Source organism: Artemia franciscana, chromosome 12, assembly GCF_032884065.1.
Source record: "Artemia franciscana chromosome 12, ASM3288406v1, whole genome shotgun sequence".
In the NCBI taxonomy this organism is placed as follows: domain Eukaryota; kingdom Metazoa; phylum Arthropoda; class Branchiopoda; order Anostraca; family Artemiidae; genus Artemia; species Artemia franciscana.
Window position 1 is genome coordinate 8,991,982 of NC_088874.1, and position 20,319 is coordinate 9,012,300.

A 20,319-nucleotide genomic window follows, 5' to 3' on the forward strand; every position below is an offset into this window, starting at 1 on the left:
AAAAGAAATCTCTCTCCCTTTCTATTTTCTCCCCGAGAGTTATTAGTGTGCCTGTACAAAGGACTGGTCTAACCCAAGATTGAAGTTGGAATGTCCTTATCCTCCTCATATCTGAAGAAAGACATTAAGAAGATAATTTCGGAAACCATATTGGCCTGACATCATAAAAAACAAGAGAAGAAAAGCAAGAAGAGTTTATCTGAGGCCAATGAAAATACTGGATGAAACAAAACGGATAGTCGAAAGGACAACCGCCGAAAAAGTTAGAAGAAAGCACGTTCACATTGTATGAACGAAAATGTGGAGGAAACAAATTGGATAACTACAAACAAAACGGAAAGCAAACCTAGAAACTAAACAACATGGAGAACTATTAAAAATAACAAACAGATAAAATAGAAAATTGGCAGAATTTGAAATTGAAAAGCCTAATATTCTAATTCCGAAATCGAGCCGCTCACCCAAAGTCTATGATTAGCAATAAAAACGATGCTATTCGGACAATACTAAATGTTCGAATCACTAGATCACTGATCTACTACTGTGCAAATAGCATCGGTTTTTGCTAATAGAAGATTTAGGGTGAGTGGCTTGATTTTACAATTATAATTTTTGGCTATTCGATTTCTATATGGCTTTCAATAAGAAAGGCAATATTTCAATATGGCTTTTTCATTTTGTATGTTTTTATTTTTAATGGTTTTCCATGTTGTTAAGTTTCTAGGAGTGCCTTCCGTTTTGTTTGGTTTTATTTGGTTTGTTTCGTTCACATTTATTTGATCAATAGACTGCTCAGTAGATATGCGAGTCACAGATCTAGTATTGTGCGAATAGCATCGTTTTTTCTAATCGTAGATTTTGGGTGAGTGGCTCGATTTTGAAAATTGGGATTTTTGGTGTTCTATAATGAAGTTTTTCTTTTGTAAATTAAAACCAACCAAATTATTGGTAGTCTCCCACGTGTCAACGTGGATATTTCAAATTATGATTTGAAAACTATCCCAAGGCCACTGCCAGGTTGAACCTAGACTGTGTGAAAGCTTAGTTTTGGATCAGGTATGTATATAGGGGGGGATTCAGGACCATGCTACTTAAAAAACTAGCATTTTGTTTCATAGTTTCTTATATTTTGAGTTAAATTGCCTGTTTTCGAGATTCTGGGGATTCCTGCCTTCTTCAAAAAATGCTACTTCGTTTTTGCTTAGATTTTTCCAAGTGTTTTAATAAAAATGAATGTCGATGACCATTTAAATAGAATTAAAGAAAAAAAATGTAGACAGATAAACTTAAGTACCACTTTGCCTATGGTATTATTTTCAAAATTGAACTATCCAGATATTACAATATTCGTTTTCTTATCAAGAATAACTTTTAGGTCTAAATAATAAATCTGCCTCAATTATTTGCACAACTAAGTAATTTAGTGTTGCACTTTAAATGGCATAGACAACACTGAATTTGGCAAAAGTTGACCAGGGCTTAAAATGGTATTAATCTAGTCAATGTTTATCTTATACATAAAAAAGAAATAATTAACTATTTTTATAAGAAAAGAAGAGGCTTTTCGAAAATTCAAGTAATAAGTATGTTTATGTTGAAAAAATCAACTCCGGCGAAATTTGTTATTTTATGTTTAGAATTGAAATTGATGCTGAAGTTGATCTGGGAATTGGGAGTATTTTCCTAGATTTTCTTTTCCCTTATTTTAATTTCCCTCATTTTACCGATATATATAAATATATATATATATATATATATATATATATATATATATATATATATATATATATATATATATCTTTCTTAGTTGAAAGGCTTCCCCAACTCAAAATGAGAGAAGATCTTTACGGAAGTTTATTCTGGCTGTGGGCTAGGCCATTAAAGGCAGTGCCAACGTATGGCAGTGGGACAAACATTGTCTGAAAATTGCAACTGTTCCAGCAGAGAGAAAGCAATGGTCAGCAAAAGTCATTCACAAGCTGGTCGTGTCTGGCCCCAACAAATACCTAGTAAACAAGTAAGTAAGCAGGAAAGATTGTCTTTCTAAAAGTGTTTACATAGGCTAGGCCAACATTCAAAAGATTGTACTTTCCAACAAGTTTTACTCATAGTGGCAAAGGGGTGAATGGGGGATGGACGGGGGTGATTCCCCTCTAGATTTTCTTATCCCCTTCCAATGGCTGAGAAAAACACCTTTTTTGCTACTTTCATTAGAAAATTGTAAAAAACTGCGAAAACGCCTCCCCCTTAGGATTGGAAAAATACATTTACCCTCTCTCCACCCTACTTTTTCGTGAGTCGACGCCTCTGCGAAGTAGGCTTACATTTGTTATAATTTGATTCAATTCGGCTATTGTCTTTTACTCCTTTACGCAAGTGGTGTCTTAGTATAATTACAGCTTTAGGGTATTTTCAATTAAATTTACAATAAAATAGTACGCTTTACCTTGGTTAAATGGAAACTTGCCTTTTTCATGATAGCTATTTAGGGCGTGGTTGTACTTTGTAACCATGATGGTAGCATACATAGTATTGTTGTAGTTGTGGCGAACAAGTTTTTTTTTTAATTTGATAAAACTGTGGAATACAAAATTGTGCTTAAGAAATGGTTTTTCAACTCATGTTTTGTCAAGGTAAGAGAAACATGGGGTAACTTAACGGTTTAGAGATTTTGCTGTTGTTAAAATGGTGTTTATTTACAAATTTCTCAAAAGGAGAGATCGGTATCAATTAGTTTGCTTAATTTTCCAGTATTTGTTTTTCTTCTTCTTTTTTTTATTGTCGGTTATCGAGACTTTTTTTTGTCTCTTATCACTAAGAGAATCGTTTTGATTTGGAAAAATTATTTTTTTTTATAAGAGTGTAAAATCCAAAATTGCTCTGAAAAATTAGCTTTTCAAGTTATGTTCTGTCAAGCTCAACTGGGCTATTAAACGGTTTCAACGTTGTGTTTTTTTTTCTCTTAAAAGGATGCCTATTTGGAAAGTCTCTCAATTAAGCCACTTGATGTTGGTTAGTTCGCTTGATTTTCTGAAAAAGATTGTGAAAAAGAACAAATGGTATTTCCAGCCATTAAAAAAAAAAGAAGGATAAATATGTAGATATCTCGGTCAGGACCTCCGCTCGACCGTGCTCACTTTACAAGAGTAATTACAGAGTAAAAAATATACGGATAAAAGTCCTAAGAGCAAAATAAAAACAAAACAAAGCTCAAAAATAAAAGAATAAACTAAAATAGACCCTCTCCAAGTAACTGTGAAGGGTTGAAATTTTATACCGTTGCCTGTTTTAAAGGGATAATTGTGGCGGTAGAAAAATCACGAGGGGGTTTCTTCAAACGGGAATTTGAAGTCCGAGTATGCCTGCAATCTCTTTTAAGAGCAAAAGAGATTGCACCACAGTGAAGTGCTAATATCCACCATTTTGTGCTTCAAACAAAATTTTGACTATAATAAAATCAAAATGCTATTGATCTAAAATGTCGTGATAGCCAATCCATTTAGGACTACCGAAAACCTATTTATGTAGTCCTTAAATTTCACAGGCCATACTGCCACGTGGAGGCACATTTGTCATTAAAAATATCTTATCCATGAAAATGAGCTGTTATTCTAGACTGATTGTGCCTCGTGTTTTCAAAAAGGGTCAAGTTCCTCTAGGGGCTAGTCCAAGTTCTGGAGTGATTTAGGCGTCTTCCCAATAATCACCATATGTTCTGACATTTTATCAGTGATAGAACAATACTGAAATGTTACCTGACTCTTATTCTTGCCTCATTATGTTCGTTATGTTGTCAATATATTTTATCTGTATAGTATCTTTTATGGAAATAAATTCTGTCGCTGTGTTCTTACCTCACACCTGCCCTCCATTTAACTCAATGCACCACCAACCCGCCTGAAGCCAACGCGGCTGTGCACAATTATCCTCTACCCGAATCTACTCAAAACTCCACTCTTGTGTATTCATTAATGTCTAATTTAGTTTAAATCCTTTCTTATGACCTCTTTTTATCCCATTAGGGAACAATCTACTTTTTGTCTAGTCACATATGGCTCGCCAAAAAGCACAATTATCGGCAACCTGTCATCCTCTGTCTGTGAAACATTGCCCAATTATGTTAATCTTTCTTTCATTATAGGTCTAGAAAGTGGGATCAAACCGCATTATTTGAACAGTTTAATGTTTGGTATACGAACAGCAAAACAAGACCTAAATTTTCTCTATCCTTTGATTATTCCTCTGGAAAAAAATCTAGCTTATATTCCTTTGGAAGTGCTCACGTTTCAGAGCCATGCTTGATCACTCTCAGTACTGTGGCTTCAAACATTCTAATATAATATTCTGAATGTCTAACTTCCGAACATTTTTCAACGGCCAAGAAACACGCTTCACCTTGGCCATTCTACTTTTAAATCTTCAACACATCCACCATCTTTACGTGTAATGCTACCCAAACAAGTGTAGCCATTCTCCTGGTCAATCTTCTTGTTACCTAAATCGTTCACGTTTTTCATCCTCATCTATTCCTAGTCAAGACAACGTAGTCTTGCTAACATTAATTTTCAAATATGTTGTCCTGCAACAAATCTCCAAATGTTCCTTCGTTTCGCCAAAAATTTTAGCTAAAACACCCAAACTACCCGGAAAATCTTAGTTACGTTCTCATTTGAAGTCATGCTCTTCCATATCCTTTGCTGTGCTCCTTGGGACAAAGTCCATCAAAACAATCCAAACAAACGAGGATAGGTTAAGAGAAAACCCAACTTAACTCTTGATTCCACACCAAATTTACTACCAACCTATCTTCCTACATTAACTGAAACAATATTATTAACGTACACAGCACTAAAGTCTCTGATGTATTTATCAGGTATACTATACCAGGATTGAACCTTCACTAAAGCTTTTTGATTAGCTGCTTTAAATGCCTCTTTATGTTGTATAAGACTGAGGGCTATAGGAATACAATGAGGTGTGAAACATCAGTCAGCGAAACCTCCTCCCTTCCTGAAACCACATGATCTTCTCTTAAGACTTGATCTTTATCTTGTCTTTGTCTAATGCGTATTATCATGCTAAGAAATACGCTCCTATAAAAAATAAATCTATTGCTTTTGTAAGATTGAGGGGGAGTGCCATCTTAATGGGGTGCTAAGGTCTGTGCTATCATCATGTACAGATGTAAACAAAGCAATATTGTCAATTTTCTGATCAATTCACTTTTCTGCGACAAAAGGTACATTTCTTTGTAACCTGTTACTAGCATACAGGCTGTGTATTTATTTATGGTAACTTTGTCATTCCGTGATGTTATAGAGAAAATATCTTGTGAAAAATTGGGACTTGGAGGGTTTTAGATTCGGAAATGTTTCATTTCTCTTAATAGATTTCCGTTATAAGTGGAGCGGTACTTGTCGCAAGCAGGAATTTTTCGGACTCATTTTGGAAAAAATGGCAATAATCACAGGCTATAAGGCTATGGTTAACATTCTATGGTAAAAATGGACGAGTGGCAGCCCTGGTAGTCGAAGAACCTTTCGCGATTGAACGTAAAAATGATTGGATGGCGTAAGTTTTTTCTGCTGATGGCTGTCTCTGTCAGCGACTTTCATAGTAAAGAAAGTTCTGCATCACAGTAGGATTAATGTTTGGCGAGGCGTTTTAATGACTTGAAAAACTCAATAAATAAGAAATTTGCATGATTATGGTACTGAAATCTTGCCATGGTACCCTGCTATGAATGGTATCTCAATCTGATCTTCTATGCATCGCAGAAAGTCAAAGAAGAGGACAGGCACAACTCATAGACTACATAGCCACAGTTGATAAAACTGAATATTTACTCTTGTATGACTAATAAGTGATTTTTTGTTAATACAATGGAATGAAACTATAATGAAAAGGATGAGTATTATTGCAGTTTCTGTGCAATTATAGGAAATACAATCATGAAATTAGAGATGTTTTGAACTATTTTATATTTTATCATTCGTGACTAATATCTTCTTGACTAACGTCTTTGAAATTACTTGATAATTCTCACAAATCGACTTCATACTCTGACCCTGGTGGCTGGATGCTGAAGGCTTTTTTGGATGGATGGAAACAAGTAAACAAAAATTACACATTGTCAAAGTTTGGTGTACCTCAATCTCGGGTTGTCTTTATGATACGATTGGCTCTGAGCAAGAAAACCTACTGGGCTTTTCAGTGGTACTTTGTGAGACCCCTATTCCTGCCTGAACCCTGGGGGAGTTCTTCTGGGGCGCATGCGCTATGTCAGCTGTTCTTTGTGTCAATTAGTATTCTCACTTTGAAACATTAATAATAATAATAACAATAATTTATTTCTAACCCACAAAAACACTGTGCATAAAGATTAGAGTGTGACGTAAAAAATGAAATTAAAAAAAACGCAAAAAATACAAAACATACAAAAAAAAACTTTACCTATAGAATAAATTTAACAAGATGATTATGAGGAGAAAATTGATCAAGAGCAGTAATTGAGGGTTTCCTTTGTAGCTTTTGTAACTTTAACGTTATGTCTGGTATATTATATTTATTAATTAGAATCTGGTTATGTGTCCAAGGAGGAAGGAAAATAAAAAATTTACAAGATCTGAAATAACTACTCCAGATTTTTTTTAAACATTCAGAAAATGGAATATTGTCACATGATAGCCTTAATATCTTTTATGGTTCCTGGATCACATTGTTCGTCAAGATAAAAAACTAGAAGGTTGCATGGCTAATTTTTTGTGTGTATTAAATTAAAAGAAAATTAAATTAAAAAAAAATTAATGTTGCTCTCTACTTTCAGTGGAAAAGGCTTGTTATTTTTATATTTCCGATCGTTTTTCAAGTCATGTAGGGAAATCCGCCTCCCCTCCTCCACGAAAAATCCCACTGAGAGACATCCAACCCTTCAAATGAAAGAAATTCAACAAGCAACCGTTATTTAAATCTTTCTGTTTCGAGTCAGTGAACTTCTAAGAAATTATGTCTCTAATATTATGTGCATTTTACAAAACAGGAATTTTTGAATTTTACGAAACAGGAATTTTCTATCGGAATTTCAAATGCGACTTTTCACCTTTGTAGTGAAAAACTTGAAATGCTATTACTTTATTTGATGGCAAAATACTGCCAAATTCGTGGGCAGATAACATGTATGATTTAGTTCATTTGAACTATTGAACAGTAAGAAAATCAAAGTTGTATTTTTGTAATATATAAAATTGCAGGGTCAGAAGTTACCATAAAGAATGTGACAATGTGACTAACCCGCGTTTTTGTGCGCCAGGCAAACTGCACAAGTATGAGGCATATACAGTGGTGGTTCTGGCCTCTCTTGCGCCTGGGGCTAAACCATGATTTGTGACCCCTCCTCCCCTGTCTCCTACAATATTTTCTGTCCAAATTTATCACTTGTTAACAAAATTCTTTCCAGTTTTTAGATTGATTAATTAATTTATTTTTAATCTATTCTTTAAATTATTAATAAGTATTTATTAGTATTAATTATTGTTATTTAACTACTGTTTATTTCTTACTTAGTTTTGTTAATTAATTTATTAAATATTTTCATTAATTAATTGCTCCCTCAACTTTATTTCAACAAAAGTAATATTTCAAAAATTAAAAATTGATTATAACTGTTAGATTATTTGTTTTTCCTGCTGTTTATACTGTTAGATTATTATTGTTCCAGCAAGAGCCGAACCAAGATGCAAGTGCTCTGAAGAACGTATAAACATAAGTGACATTAGATTTTTTTCACGGGTAGACAAGTCAGATTTCTCTTGAACGCGAAACCTGGCTTCACCTTTGTAACACTAAAGAACAACTGGTCCTGAAAAACCGGGGAGGTTGCAGTCCTTTTGAAATAAAAAATTGTAGCGCCTTTTCCAGGGCCAAATCCAATAAGAAGGAAACATGACACTCCTTTAGACGCACCATATGCTCTGGTATCTCTGGAATCTTACTTGACATAAGAACATTTAACCAGAAAATTTTACCCAAAACATTTGCCTCTGTGGGCTACAGGATAAGTAGGGCCCAAGGATGCAATCCTTAATTATGCGAATTGGCAGCATAAAACAGGCTTCGTAGATATATTTCAATACAAAAAAGTGGTAATGGTACATCATGTTTTACTAGATTTATGTGATGATTTCTAGTATGTAGGATAAAGGGGCCCGAGACGAGACCCTTATTTAGGCTCTTAGAAAAGTATCAGGAATAAATTTCTACGTTATTTGTCTGACCCCTACTTTAAAGCGGCCTTAGGGAGGATTTAAAAAAAATAGTTAAAATATACAGTTTTACCTCAGAAGTGCAAACATAACTGTTGAAACTAACGTTAAGGCACCTAGACCATATTAATTTTCCAAAAAGAAAATGTTAGTATTTATAGGGAGTTATACTATAAGCAATATCAAAAACCTCATTCTTAAAACTCTATTCTAATGTGGCGCTAGTAAAGCCAACTGAAAGCATACGCTTCACAAAAACAACTTAGGTAAATAAAAATTTAACGTAGATGGCGTAAAAGTAACCGCAAACAATCCACTCAAGTACTTTTAGATAATACAAAAATAATGCCTATTTGCCACTATTATACAATGAACTTGGTTCAATCCCCTATTTAGTTGTTTACTCCTGGTTCTAAACTGGACTGGTACGATAGTTTCCAATAATATTATGGAGGCATACATACCATGCATAGTATGTTGTACTGATTCTCATAGGATTCCGGTCTTATCCGATAAAAGCTCGATTTTACGTAACCTTTCACCTTGTTTTATACTGGCCTCGGCCATATTGATCTTCATATAACCTCTCGCAGGACCTTACCTAGACACTGGAGTTCCAATTTTTGCTAGGATCTGATCTCATTAATTACGTCCGTCCACTTTTCCACACGTCAAACATGAACGATTTTAAGTTTATTATTTTTTCCTTGCAAATAAAACGTATAATTAACATAAGGAATATCGAAAATGGAGGAGTAGCCATACCTTTTAAGAATTAAAAAGAAAAAACCGCCTTCAATGGCTGACGTTAATGGCTTAACGTTATGTCTTGACGTTCTTGGCTTGAGTTAAAGGCTTTACTCTGATATTCTTATTTGTTCAATGGTTTAAATGACCAAAAAACCTGTAAGAATAAAAATTGGTAAATTCTTATTTGAATGAAACAAGGTCCCCTCCCTCCGATCACGGATATTGTTCCCAACGTATCGTGAATTCAAAAGGTCCCTGAAAACAGGTTTTGTAAATAAAACTTTACCTGGAGAGATTTATTACTTTATAGATAAATACTTTATACTTACTTTATTAATGAATACCAACAAATATTTGTGATGTAGCCTTTTGTTTTTGAAATGAGGATATGATCTTAATCGAAACAACTTGGTAAATATTATCTGCACCAATCAATAAAAGTTGATTGTTCTTTCAAGGCATGTTGGTAGGCTCAAATACGGTTATATTCACGGATGTAGTCGCTTTAGAAGCTTTGGGGTATGAAAGTGCTAGTGCTTTTTTATGCAGTGAAAAGTCTGGGTCGGAGTACATGTCTGTCCACCTCGTCATGCTAGAAATTTTCTGACTGCCGTATAAAAAGTATCCTAGTCCTTTAAGCCCACAAGTATACCTATGCTTATTTTTACAAGCAACGGTGTGCAATATACCACGCTCTTAAGCGAAGGTAGATTATATGTGTTTTATCGGGTGTGTATCCTTGGGGGGGGGATAAGAAAATATTACGAAATGTCTTTAGTAGTTTTTTTTTTGGGGGGGGGGGGGGTCCTTTATCAGTATGTGTCCCGTAAAAGTGTAGATTTCCTAGAATAAATTAACACTATACAATTATACATTATTTAAGGCAACTTTCTTTGCACCTTTTTAATTATCTGTCCAGTGCTTGGCTGAAATTTCATGTGTGAACTAAATGAACAACCGCTTTCTAAGTATTTTCTAGACAAGTCAATAAAACTGACCAAAAACTAAACTGAAAAAAATGTACTTCACGACAAGCAGGTGTTTTTAAGGCTGTTTGCCATATTGGCAGATTTGAAAAATCACACACACTTTTAAATGACATAAAACCGAAAATTCGAACTTAACCATTCCCCAAAGGGTACGTTCCACCCAGGTTAATGAATTTTTCGAAGTACAGCAATAGAAAAACTAAAGTGTTTTTTGCAATATACGAGTGTATAAGATACAGTGCATTCTATTGACCTTAAACTATCACGTCATAGGTTTTAGAAAAGAATCGAGATGAGAAAAATTCATCACAACCACCGACCCTAGAAACAGGATCGCCTGTCAAGAAGAATAAAACTCGTTATGTTATCAGTAGAGAAAGTACTTCGAGCAGGGATTGCACGTATGAGGGGGGGGGGTGTCCCCAATGTTTCTAACCAGTCGGTAAAAAAAACTAGTCGGAAAAACTGATATAAAGCGCCACTGTTTTACTGGCTAGGTTTTTTTTTTTGGGGGGGGGGGTTAAATGCGGCAATGGAAACATATAACATAAAATTGATGAAAGAATATCAGTCTCAGTCGGTAAGAAACAAAAAAATTAGCAAAGTATCAACCAAATCAATGGTAATATCAGTCAAATCAATCGGTAAAATCCATCCCTCTTCCATTAAAAAACAAACAGTTTGGCTAGTGATGCCTCTGACAATAAGGAGGCAAAAGCAATGTCTTAAAAACATTTTAGCGTTTGCCTTCTTCATAAGTAATTCCGTTTCAATTTTGAATTCATTATAACACTGTATTAAGCTTGAATCAAATATCGGTTAAATTAGTTGTCTGGCACCAAATTATTGGCCAAAGAGCCAAAAAGACTAGTAGATTTTTGACTCTTTGGCCATAATTCCGTTTCAATTTTGAATTCATTGTAACACTGCATTAAGCTTGAATCAAATATTGTTTAAATTGGGTATCTGGCCCCAAATTAATGGCCAAAGAGCCAAAAAGACTAGTAGATTTTTGCCTCTTTGGCCATAATTCTGTTTCAATTTTGAATTTAATTATAACACTGCATTAAAGCTTGAATCAAATATCGTTTAAATTTGTTGTCTGGCCCCAAATTAATGGCCTAAGAGTCATAAAGACTAGAAGATTTTTGGCTCTTTCGTCATAATTCCGTTTCGATTTTGAATTCATTGAAATACTGCATTAAGCTTGAATCAAATATCGTTTAAATTTGTTGTCTGGCTCCAAATTAATGTGCAAAGAGCCAAAGAGACTAATAGATTTTTGGCTCTTGGGCCATAATTCCGTTTCAATTTTCATTATAACACTGCATTAAGCTTGAATAAAACATCGTTTAACGCCTTTACCATAATATCGTTTCAATTTTGAATTCATTATAACAGTGCATTAAGCTTGAATCAAATATCGTTTAAATTTGTTGTCTCGCCCCAAGTTAATGACCAAAGAGTCAACAAGACTTGTAGATTTCGAAAAATCTTACTTTTTGTCGTCTATATGAGCTCAAACGAAAGGTAGGGTGTTAAGTTCGAGTTAAATTTCCGTTTGTTCCTCCGTTTCGGGCCAAACGAAAAGCAGGTCTTTCCCTGATTGAGATAAGAAGAGGCCACAAGAAAGGATTTAAATAAAATCGAGATTTCATGGTAGAAAATAAGAGTGACTAAAATTTTGTCTCTTTGCCATGTTATAATCCATTCACGAAGAAAAACCTCATGCAATAGCTCAAGTTTATCCCCACCTCCAAATTCGATTCTTTTAAACTAGAATCATTTTCGTGCTCTAATATCTTTTGCATATCCTTTAATATCTTTTTTCATGCTCTAGTATTCTAAATATGAAAATTAAAATTGTGCTAAAGATTAAGTCGATTGAAAATAATTTTCGTATAAAAGAGTAGCCTACAGACCAAAAAGATACAAACCAAAATCAAATAAGAAAGTACACGAAACTTTCGCTATCTAAAATAATATTCTTTCGTTGTACTTATGATTTCTTTATACATTTGAAAAAAATAAGAAACCGAAAATGAAAAGAAGAGACAAGAATGTACGGATTAAATCATATATTAATGTATGAAGTACAGGAAATGTTAAAATGCACTACTCAGAATACTACCGTTTTTAGATGTATTTTTGAGTTACTAAAAAAACAAGAGCTAAGAGCTCATATGGAACTTGTGACGAGGTCGGAAGAGCCAAGACCTCATATGGCATGAGCTCTTGCAAAATTCTAAGAATCAATAGATTGATTTAAAAGAAAAATCAGAGGCTTAATGGCGGTAGGGATTTAAAATAAGAGCTCTGAGACACAAGGTCCTTCTAAACATCAAAATTCGTTAAGATCCGATCACCCACTCGTAAGTTAAAAATACCTCATTTTTTTAATTTTTCCTCTCCTTTCAGCCCCCCAGATGGTCGAATCGGGGAAAACAGCTTTATCAAGTCAATTTGTGCAAGTCCCTGACACGCCTACCAATTTTCATCGTCCTAGGACATCCAGAAGCACCAAACTCACCAAAGCACCGGACTCCCCCAAAGAGAGCGGATCCAGTCCGGTTACGTCAATCACGTATCTACGACATTTTCTTATTCTACCCACCAAGTTTCACACCGATCTCTCCACTCTAAGCGTTTTCCAAGATTTCCGGTTTCCCTCTCCAACTCCCCCCAATGTCACCAGATCTGGTTGGGATTTGAAATAAGACCTACGAGACATGAGTTCCTTCTAGATATCAAATTTCATTATGATCTGGTCACCCGTTTTTAGGTTAAAAATACCTCAATTTTTCTAATTTTCCCGAAGTAATACCCCCCCCCGCTCCCCCAAAGAGAGTGGATCCCTTCCAATTATGTCAGTCACGTGTCTAGAACTTGTGCTTATTCTTGCCATCAAGTTTCATCCGGATTTCTCCATTCTAAGCGTTTTCCAAGATTTCTGTTCCCTCCCCCCCATCCAACCCCCTATCTCCCCGGATCCGATTCAAATTGAAAATGGAGCATTTGAGACATAAGATCTTTGTATATATCAAATTTCATTTTAGTTCAGTTTATTAACATCAAAATAAATGGACAACAATAACTCTCTACCCCTACTCCATTGCCTTGTAGGCCATGTAGGCCATCACCCATTCGTAAGATAAAGATACCTCAATTTTCACGTTTTCCAAGATTTCCGGTTTCCCCTTCAAACTCCCGTCAGTGTCACCGGATCTGGTCGGGATTTAAAATAATAGCTCTGAAGCACAAGATCCTTCTAAATATCCAATTTCATTAAGATCTGATTACCCTTTCGTAAGTTACAAATACCTCATTTTTTCTAATTTTACTGAGTTTATCCCCCCCCCTACTCCCCCGAAGAGAGCAGAACCGGTCCGGTTATGTCAGTCACGCATCTTGGACATGTGCTTATTCTTCCCACCAAGTTTCATCCTGATCTTTCCACTCTAAGTCTTTTCCAAGAATTCTGCCCCCCCCCAACTCCCCCCAATGATACTGGATCCGGTCGTGATTTAAAATAAGAGATCTGAGTTACGAGGTCCTTCTAAATATGAAATTTCATTAAGATCCGATCATTGCTTCGTAAGTTAAAAATGCCTCTTTTTTTCTAATTTTTCAGAATTAGCCCTCCCCCTAGCTCCCCAAAAGAGAGCAGATCCGTTCCGGTTATTTCAGTCACGTATCTAGGACTTTTGCTTAGTTTTTCCACCAAGTTTTATCCCGATCCCTCCAATCTAAGAGTTTTCCAAGATTTTAGATTTCCCCCTCCAACTCCCCCAATGTCACCAGATCCGGTCGGGATTTAAAATAAGAGCTCTGAGACACGATATTCCTCTAAATATCAAATTTCATTAAGATCCGATCACCCGTTCGTAAGTTAAAAATACCTAATTTTTTCTAATTTTTGAAATTAACCGTCCCCTAATCCCCCCCATCCAGAGGTTCGAATCGGGAAAACGACTATTTCTAATTTAATCTGGTCTGGTCCCTGATACGCCTGCCAAATTTCATCGTCCTAGCTTGTATGGAAGTGCCTAAACTAGAAAAACCGGGACAGACAGACAGACCGACCGACCGACAGAATTTGCGATTGCTATATTCCACTTTGTTAATACCAAGTGCCATAAAAAAAAAGAAATAGTGCAAATACACTGTAAGGGACATAATTTCCCCCAAAAAGGAAAAAAAGTATCAGAATCGGAATAAAAACTACCAGAAATATTTTCATGCTCTGAACTCCTTTATGTGATAGAAGAAAGAATCTCGAAATGAACATTTGCGCCGTACTCTTAGCCGGCTAAAAAAGAATCTTCATAGCTTTTTGGATATGGTGTTTAGTTGCTATGCCAAAAAAATAGTACAAATGCATTGCAAGGAGTAATATTGCCTAATTCCGGTTATTTCAGTCACGTATCTAGGACTTTTGCTTAGTTTTTCCACCAAGTTTTATCCCGATCCCTCCACTCTAAGAGTTTTCCAAGATTTTAGATTTCCCCCTCCAACTCCCCCAATGTCACCAGATCCGGTCGGGATTTAAAATAAGAGCTCTGAGACACGATATTCCTCTAAATATCAAATTTCATTAAGATCCGATCACCCGTTCGTAAGTTAAAAATACCTAATTTTTTCTAATTTTTGAAATTAACCGTCCCCTAATCCCCCCCATCCAGAGGTTCGAATCGGGAAAACGACTATTTCTAATTTAATCTGATCTGGTCCCTGATACGCCTGCCAAATTTCATCGTCCTAGCTTGTATGGAAGTGCCTAAACTAGAAAAACCGGGACAGACAGACAGACCGACCGACCGACAGAATTTGCGATTGCTATATTCCATTTTGTTAATACCAAGTGCCATAAAAAAAAAGAAATAGTGCAAATACACTGTAAGGGACATAACTTCCCCCAAAAAGGAAAAAAGTATCAGAATCGGAATAAAAACTACCAGAAATATTTTCATGCTCTGAACTCCTTTATGTGATAGAAGAAAGAATCTCGAAATGAACGTTTGCACCGTACTCTTAGCCGGCTAAAAAAGAATCTTCATAGCTTTTTGGATATGGTGTTTAGTTGCTATGCCAAAAAAATAGTACAAATGCATTGCAAGGAGTAATATTGCCTAAAAAGGTCTGCAAAACGTCTAGATTCACAAGACTAAGACAAATTACCAAAAGGATGCCTGTCATAGCTTTGTTACTGTTTGGCTTTTTCGTAATAACCGCTGTATATACATCTCAGTGTTTCCACTTCGCTTGCTTCGAAAATCGGTATGGCGTGCCTAAAATTCGGTAGGAAATCGGTAGATGGCTTCACGCAATCGGTAGAAAAATAGGTAGGGAATTTCTAGACATGCCCAAACCCTCTAAGCGCATGTTAAGTTCGCAAAAATGCTCAATTCTCTGCTGAAGACCCAGATCAATTCAGAATGATACCACCCTACAACGGTCCATCGACTTACGATTCTATATGACGATTTAAAGCAATGTTTCCTTTAAAACTGCAAAAGAGTAAAGGGACGTTGTTTGATCTCGTTGCAATAAAGACGGTTACGAAATGCTGCAGTCGTTGCAAATGCAGCGTTTGCAGTGGTTCTTGTAAATCGCTAGGATACTAATATGGTATACTCTTGAGCTAGCGGCGATTCTAAAATGTTGCAAACACGGCATTTGCAGTAGTTGCTGCAAATCTGCAGCGCCTGTGAATCCGAATTCTCATATAAGGAAAGAACGATTTTCATGTATTACTTAAATTGGCATTTGGTGTTTGTGCCTATGTGGGAACAAGATATGTTTAGACACGAATATATTGCCTGGTATGCGTGTAAACACAGATGCTTAGCTAGACACGCAAGAGAACGGGGCTTAAAAAATGACTTTCAATACCCTTAGTTATTGGAATCCTATTCTACTTAATCAAGGACTGTTCATCATAGTAAAGCCCTTAAAATTGGACTTCAAACAACAAATGAGATACTGGATTCAAATTATTAAAGCAACTGACACGCAACTGCAAACGAAGGAATCAAGCCTAGGATCGTATCGGTAGAACGCTGATTGAATTCTAATCTACCTAATTAGGTATTTTTCATCACAATAAACTAATCAAGCATACTTTGGTCTTGAAACAACAATTCAGGAGCAGCGGTAGTTTCAAATATCTAATGCGACTCAAAACAGAATCTTTTGATCTTCCACCGTAGACATACATCACTAACATTCTGAAGCCTTAGCCTAGGATCGTATCAATACATACGTTGATTGAATTCTAATCTACTTAATTAGGTACTTTTCATCATAATAAATCAATAAAGCACACTTTGGAACAGTGGATGTTTCAAATATCTAATGCAACACAAAACAGAAACTTTTGCTATTATAGACTAACTTTGATCACTCATATACAATGTTCAACGTTCGCAGATGCCCGTACTTCCTTTAGTCGTTTCTCTAGTTCATGATCAACTATCAGCGATGAAAAATGCATATTCACTCTTTTCGTCCCGCATTTAGTACGCAAGATGGTAGATAAGGTAGTGTTGACAATTTATTTTGTTTATCAGTCTTCACCTCTTTTAAAGTGCTGAAAAGACGTTCTGCAACAACATTCGAGAAAGACAGTGAAAAGAAAAAGTAAATAACCCGCCTTAGATTTATAAACCTTGGTTGACCACTTGGGGTAACAATGGACAATACAAACCTCCAATATTTTACTGGTGACTGATACAGATCCTTCAGAACATCAACAGAGCTTTGTTCACGCCATTCCAAGTCAATGGCAGCTCTAGGACATGTAGGAGGGAAATACTTAACTGGGAGTGGTGCAAGACTAGAAAGATTGAGCTTAGCAGCATTTGAAGGCTCAAAAAGACAGGACATCTCATACAAATCATCATCAAATACGAACCTGGTTTTGATCTGTGCAACTGCTTCCTTGTAAATTCTCTTGCTGTGAGGTATACCTTCATCTCTTTGTTGTGGTCCACCTTAGGGTCGCTGTCTACAAGCTCTGAAATAGCGAGCTGGGCATTCAGTCAAAGATAAATATTTTGGATAGCTACATAATAATTGTCGTCATTTACATCAACATCTAGTCGATTCTTCAAACCATTTACATATCCTACCTCAAGAAAGTTCTTGGAGAGCGTTACAACAAGTCTTTTTGTTTCTAATTTAAATGTATGGAAAAGAGGGGGGACTGTGATTGGAAAAGAGCATTGAAGTCAGCCAACATGCCCAAAATATAGTCCATGAACAACATCATTATTGTCATAAAGGAGTTTTTCAAGCCATCAAGTGCTAAATCGTTTCCATGGGTAGGATCATCAAACACAGCCTCAGTAAAATATAATGTCAGAGCATCCCATTGCTCAAGAATCCTTTTGACTCAGCTATGTACAGATAACCATCTAGTTTGTCCAGGAGACAATATCTTGTGATTGTCAATTTCAAAGAAGTCCTGGAAAGATTTCAATGAATTCACTCGTTTTGCACTATGACTGAAGTGGCTGTGAATGGCTCTGGGATTTCGCTAAATGGCGCTGTTCGCAGTCACACCTACTATGTTCAATTAAAAAAAAAAATCGCCAAAAAATCACCAAAAGTCTGTAGAAAATCGGTATTTCGGTAGGCTTGAAATTTATTCTGTAGAAAGGTCCGAAAATCGGTAGACCTACCGATAAATCGGTAGAAGTGGAAACACTGATACATCTAGACAGTACAATCATTCCCTATCTCAACCATTACACATAGCCGGACCAAGACGCAAGTGCTCCGAAGAACGTTGAAACATAAGCGACATTATATTTTTTTTTTACGGGTAGGCAAGTCAGATTTCTCTTGAATACGAAACCTGGCTTCACCTGTTGTAACACTAAATTTTAAAGTATCTAATTTTAAATTAATTATTCCAATGTATATATAAAAATCGGTAATTAAAAGTGAAATATTATTATTAGATTTTTTTAGAAATTGCAAGTAGATTTCAAAGTCTCGAGTTGGTTTCAAATACATTTTGAGAAGGTTCATTTCAAATACGTGTTCCAGTGTATAATATACACTGAATTGTTGATGGACGAGGATATGGGCGGAGTTTTTATACGCGCCGATACCGTAGTAGCCGAATATTACTGAGTCGTGATTATGCTGTATATAATTTGCATACAGTGGTAAAAACCAACAAACTTTTAGAGTATTTCAAATCCATTTTTAACTTTTCAAGCTAAAAAGCATATATAAATGATTAAAAATAAGCGAGTATAAAAAAGTATATAAGAAACCAGTTTTTAAGAAAAACTGCATAAACTCAAAACTTCAAAAATATCACTAGGGACGAAAAAAGAATCATTAAAACTAGTGATAAATCTCTAATAGTTGTAACCTTTAGTACAAAATTAGTCATGTTATAAATATCATTAAAATGAGATTGGATTAGAATAGTAATCATGGTTGTAGTGGTAACTCCAACCTAGCAAAGAGCGAGATACGGCTCATAGCAACCGATAGTTGAAAAACACGTTTAAAATAACAAAACATTAAAGACTTGCGATTCAGAGAAATGGCCATTTGAAATTGATTCAGAAATGGTAACTATTATTTTCATTAATCTTAAAGGTAAAGGTTTATTAAAAAAATAATTTCAGGATTTCACCCCCACCCCACCTTGAACAATAAGCATAATCCTTTTTTACATGAGAAGCACTTATGTGTCTTTTTTCCACAGGTGGAACCTTAAGATGGTTCCTACCGAACCACAAGACGGACTTCCTTGTTGCTAAAGCACGGCAAACTGGCTTTGCCCGAAAATTTTAAGCCGCATAAGATTTTAAAATTCAAAATACTACCATTTTTAAATGTGCTTTTGAGTTTTTATTATTGTGCAAACGGCTCCTTTTTTACATCCTTTTTCCCATCCCGAAACGATTCTTTTTCATCAAGACCTCTTACAATTATCTCTTCATATGGCCTAAATTTTTCTCTAATAACAAGCCACTCGCTTGAAATGGTTGCTAGGGTTGTCACATTTCTTCAATTCATGGTTCTTTTGCTTATATTTTATCCCATATAAGCTTTATTCATGTTTTGTTATTTTCCGTTGTTGTTTTTTGACTACTTTCTTCTGTGTTTTAAGAATGCTTTGTACATTTTTCTTGTTAATAAAAGTTGTATTTACAATAAAAAGCCTTTGTTCTTTAATCCTTTTTTTACATGGGAAGCACTTAGGTGTCTCGTTTTTCTTTTTTCCTGGGGTGATCGTATCGAACCATCTTGAGGAACCACAAGATGAAGGACAAGATGGGCCCCTTCTTCCTAAAGTATAAAGTAGCGTTGCCTGAAAATTTTAAGCTGTATAAATTGTAAAATTCAAAATACTACCGTTTGTAGATGTGCTTTTAAGTTTTATTATAGTGTAAACGCACTGCAGGGGCTCTCAGCTCAAAAAAAGTGTCAGAATCAGAACAAAAAAGCTGCAATATATTTTTTTGCTCGCAATTTCCTTTATGCACTGGAAAAATCTAAAATGAATATTCGTGCCCAACTCTCAAAAATTTTTATGGCTTTTTGAATGTGATGTCTAGCTAATATTGTAAATGTACTGTTGAGGATAATATTGCCTTAAAAAGGTTGTCAAGTCGTGCAAATTAACTAGATTAAAAAAAACAAAAAAAAAAACAAAAAAAAAACAACAGGGATGCGTGTTATAGCTTTGTCACCATTAGGGTTTTTGTGAGAATCAACAAATTTTTAGATTGTTTTCAAATACAATGTTCCACTTTGAAAAGTTTAAAAGCACACGTAAAAAACGCAAAGAAGTATGATAGTTCTTAGATGTACTTTTGAGTTTCTATTAAAAACAACAACATAATGATAGTATAAACGCACTGCGGGGGGCATCACTGCCCCCCGCAATTTATGATATGATTTCTACTCAATTTATGATAATTTACTGAGGTCAAATAAAGTAAATATCACCTCACCTAAGAGCTATGACCTCTGTCCACCTAATATGTCAGATGATTCTAATGAACCGGAATCGAAAATGTCAAAGAGATTTGCCTCCGCTGTTGTATTGAAAAAAATAAGAGCAATAAACTATACGTAATTAGTTTATTAGGTATAAATTTTGTTTATTTTTATTCACGTCTTTTAGTTTTACTGCTGATGATGAACACTGTATATGTGTTCGAAATATCCAGTTAAATAATTTTATATCTATTCACTGTCAATAAAAAGGTATCATCCCTATTTTGAACTGTTTTACTTACGATGGAGTTATTAAGATGAATTTATAAAAAGAAGGCAGAGATATGCTA

General features: G+C 35.3%; 1 protein-coding gene across 5 annotated transcripts in view; it reads left to right on the forward strand.

The window, feature by feature from the left end:
* LOC136033641 (cytochrome P450 315a1, mitochondrial-like) overlaps nt 1–20,319 on the forward strand; it is a 102,787-nt gene that overhangs the window by 14,526 nt on the left and 67,942 nt on the right. For 4 of the 5 annotated variants that reach the window (XR_010618981.1, XM_065714452.1, XM_065714453.1 and 1 more), the window contains one exon: nt 1,808–2,017. Coding sequence is in view for 3 of the 5 variants with exons in the window: in XM_065714452.1 (XP_065570524.1) it covers nt 1,898–2,017 (120 nt within the window). In the remaining 2 variants the exon portion in view is untranslated. Of the gene's footprint in view, nt 1–1,807; nt 2,018–2,497; nt 2,634–20,319 lie in introns of those variants that run through there. The other variant, XM_065714458.1, reaches the window with a different exon arrangement.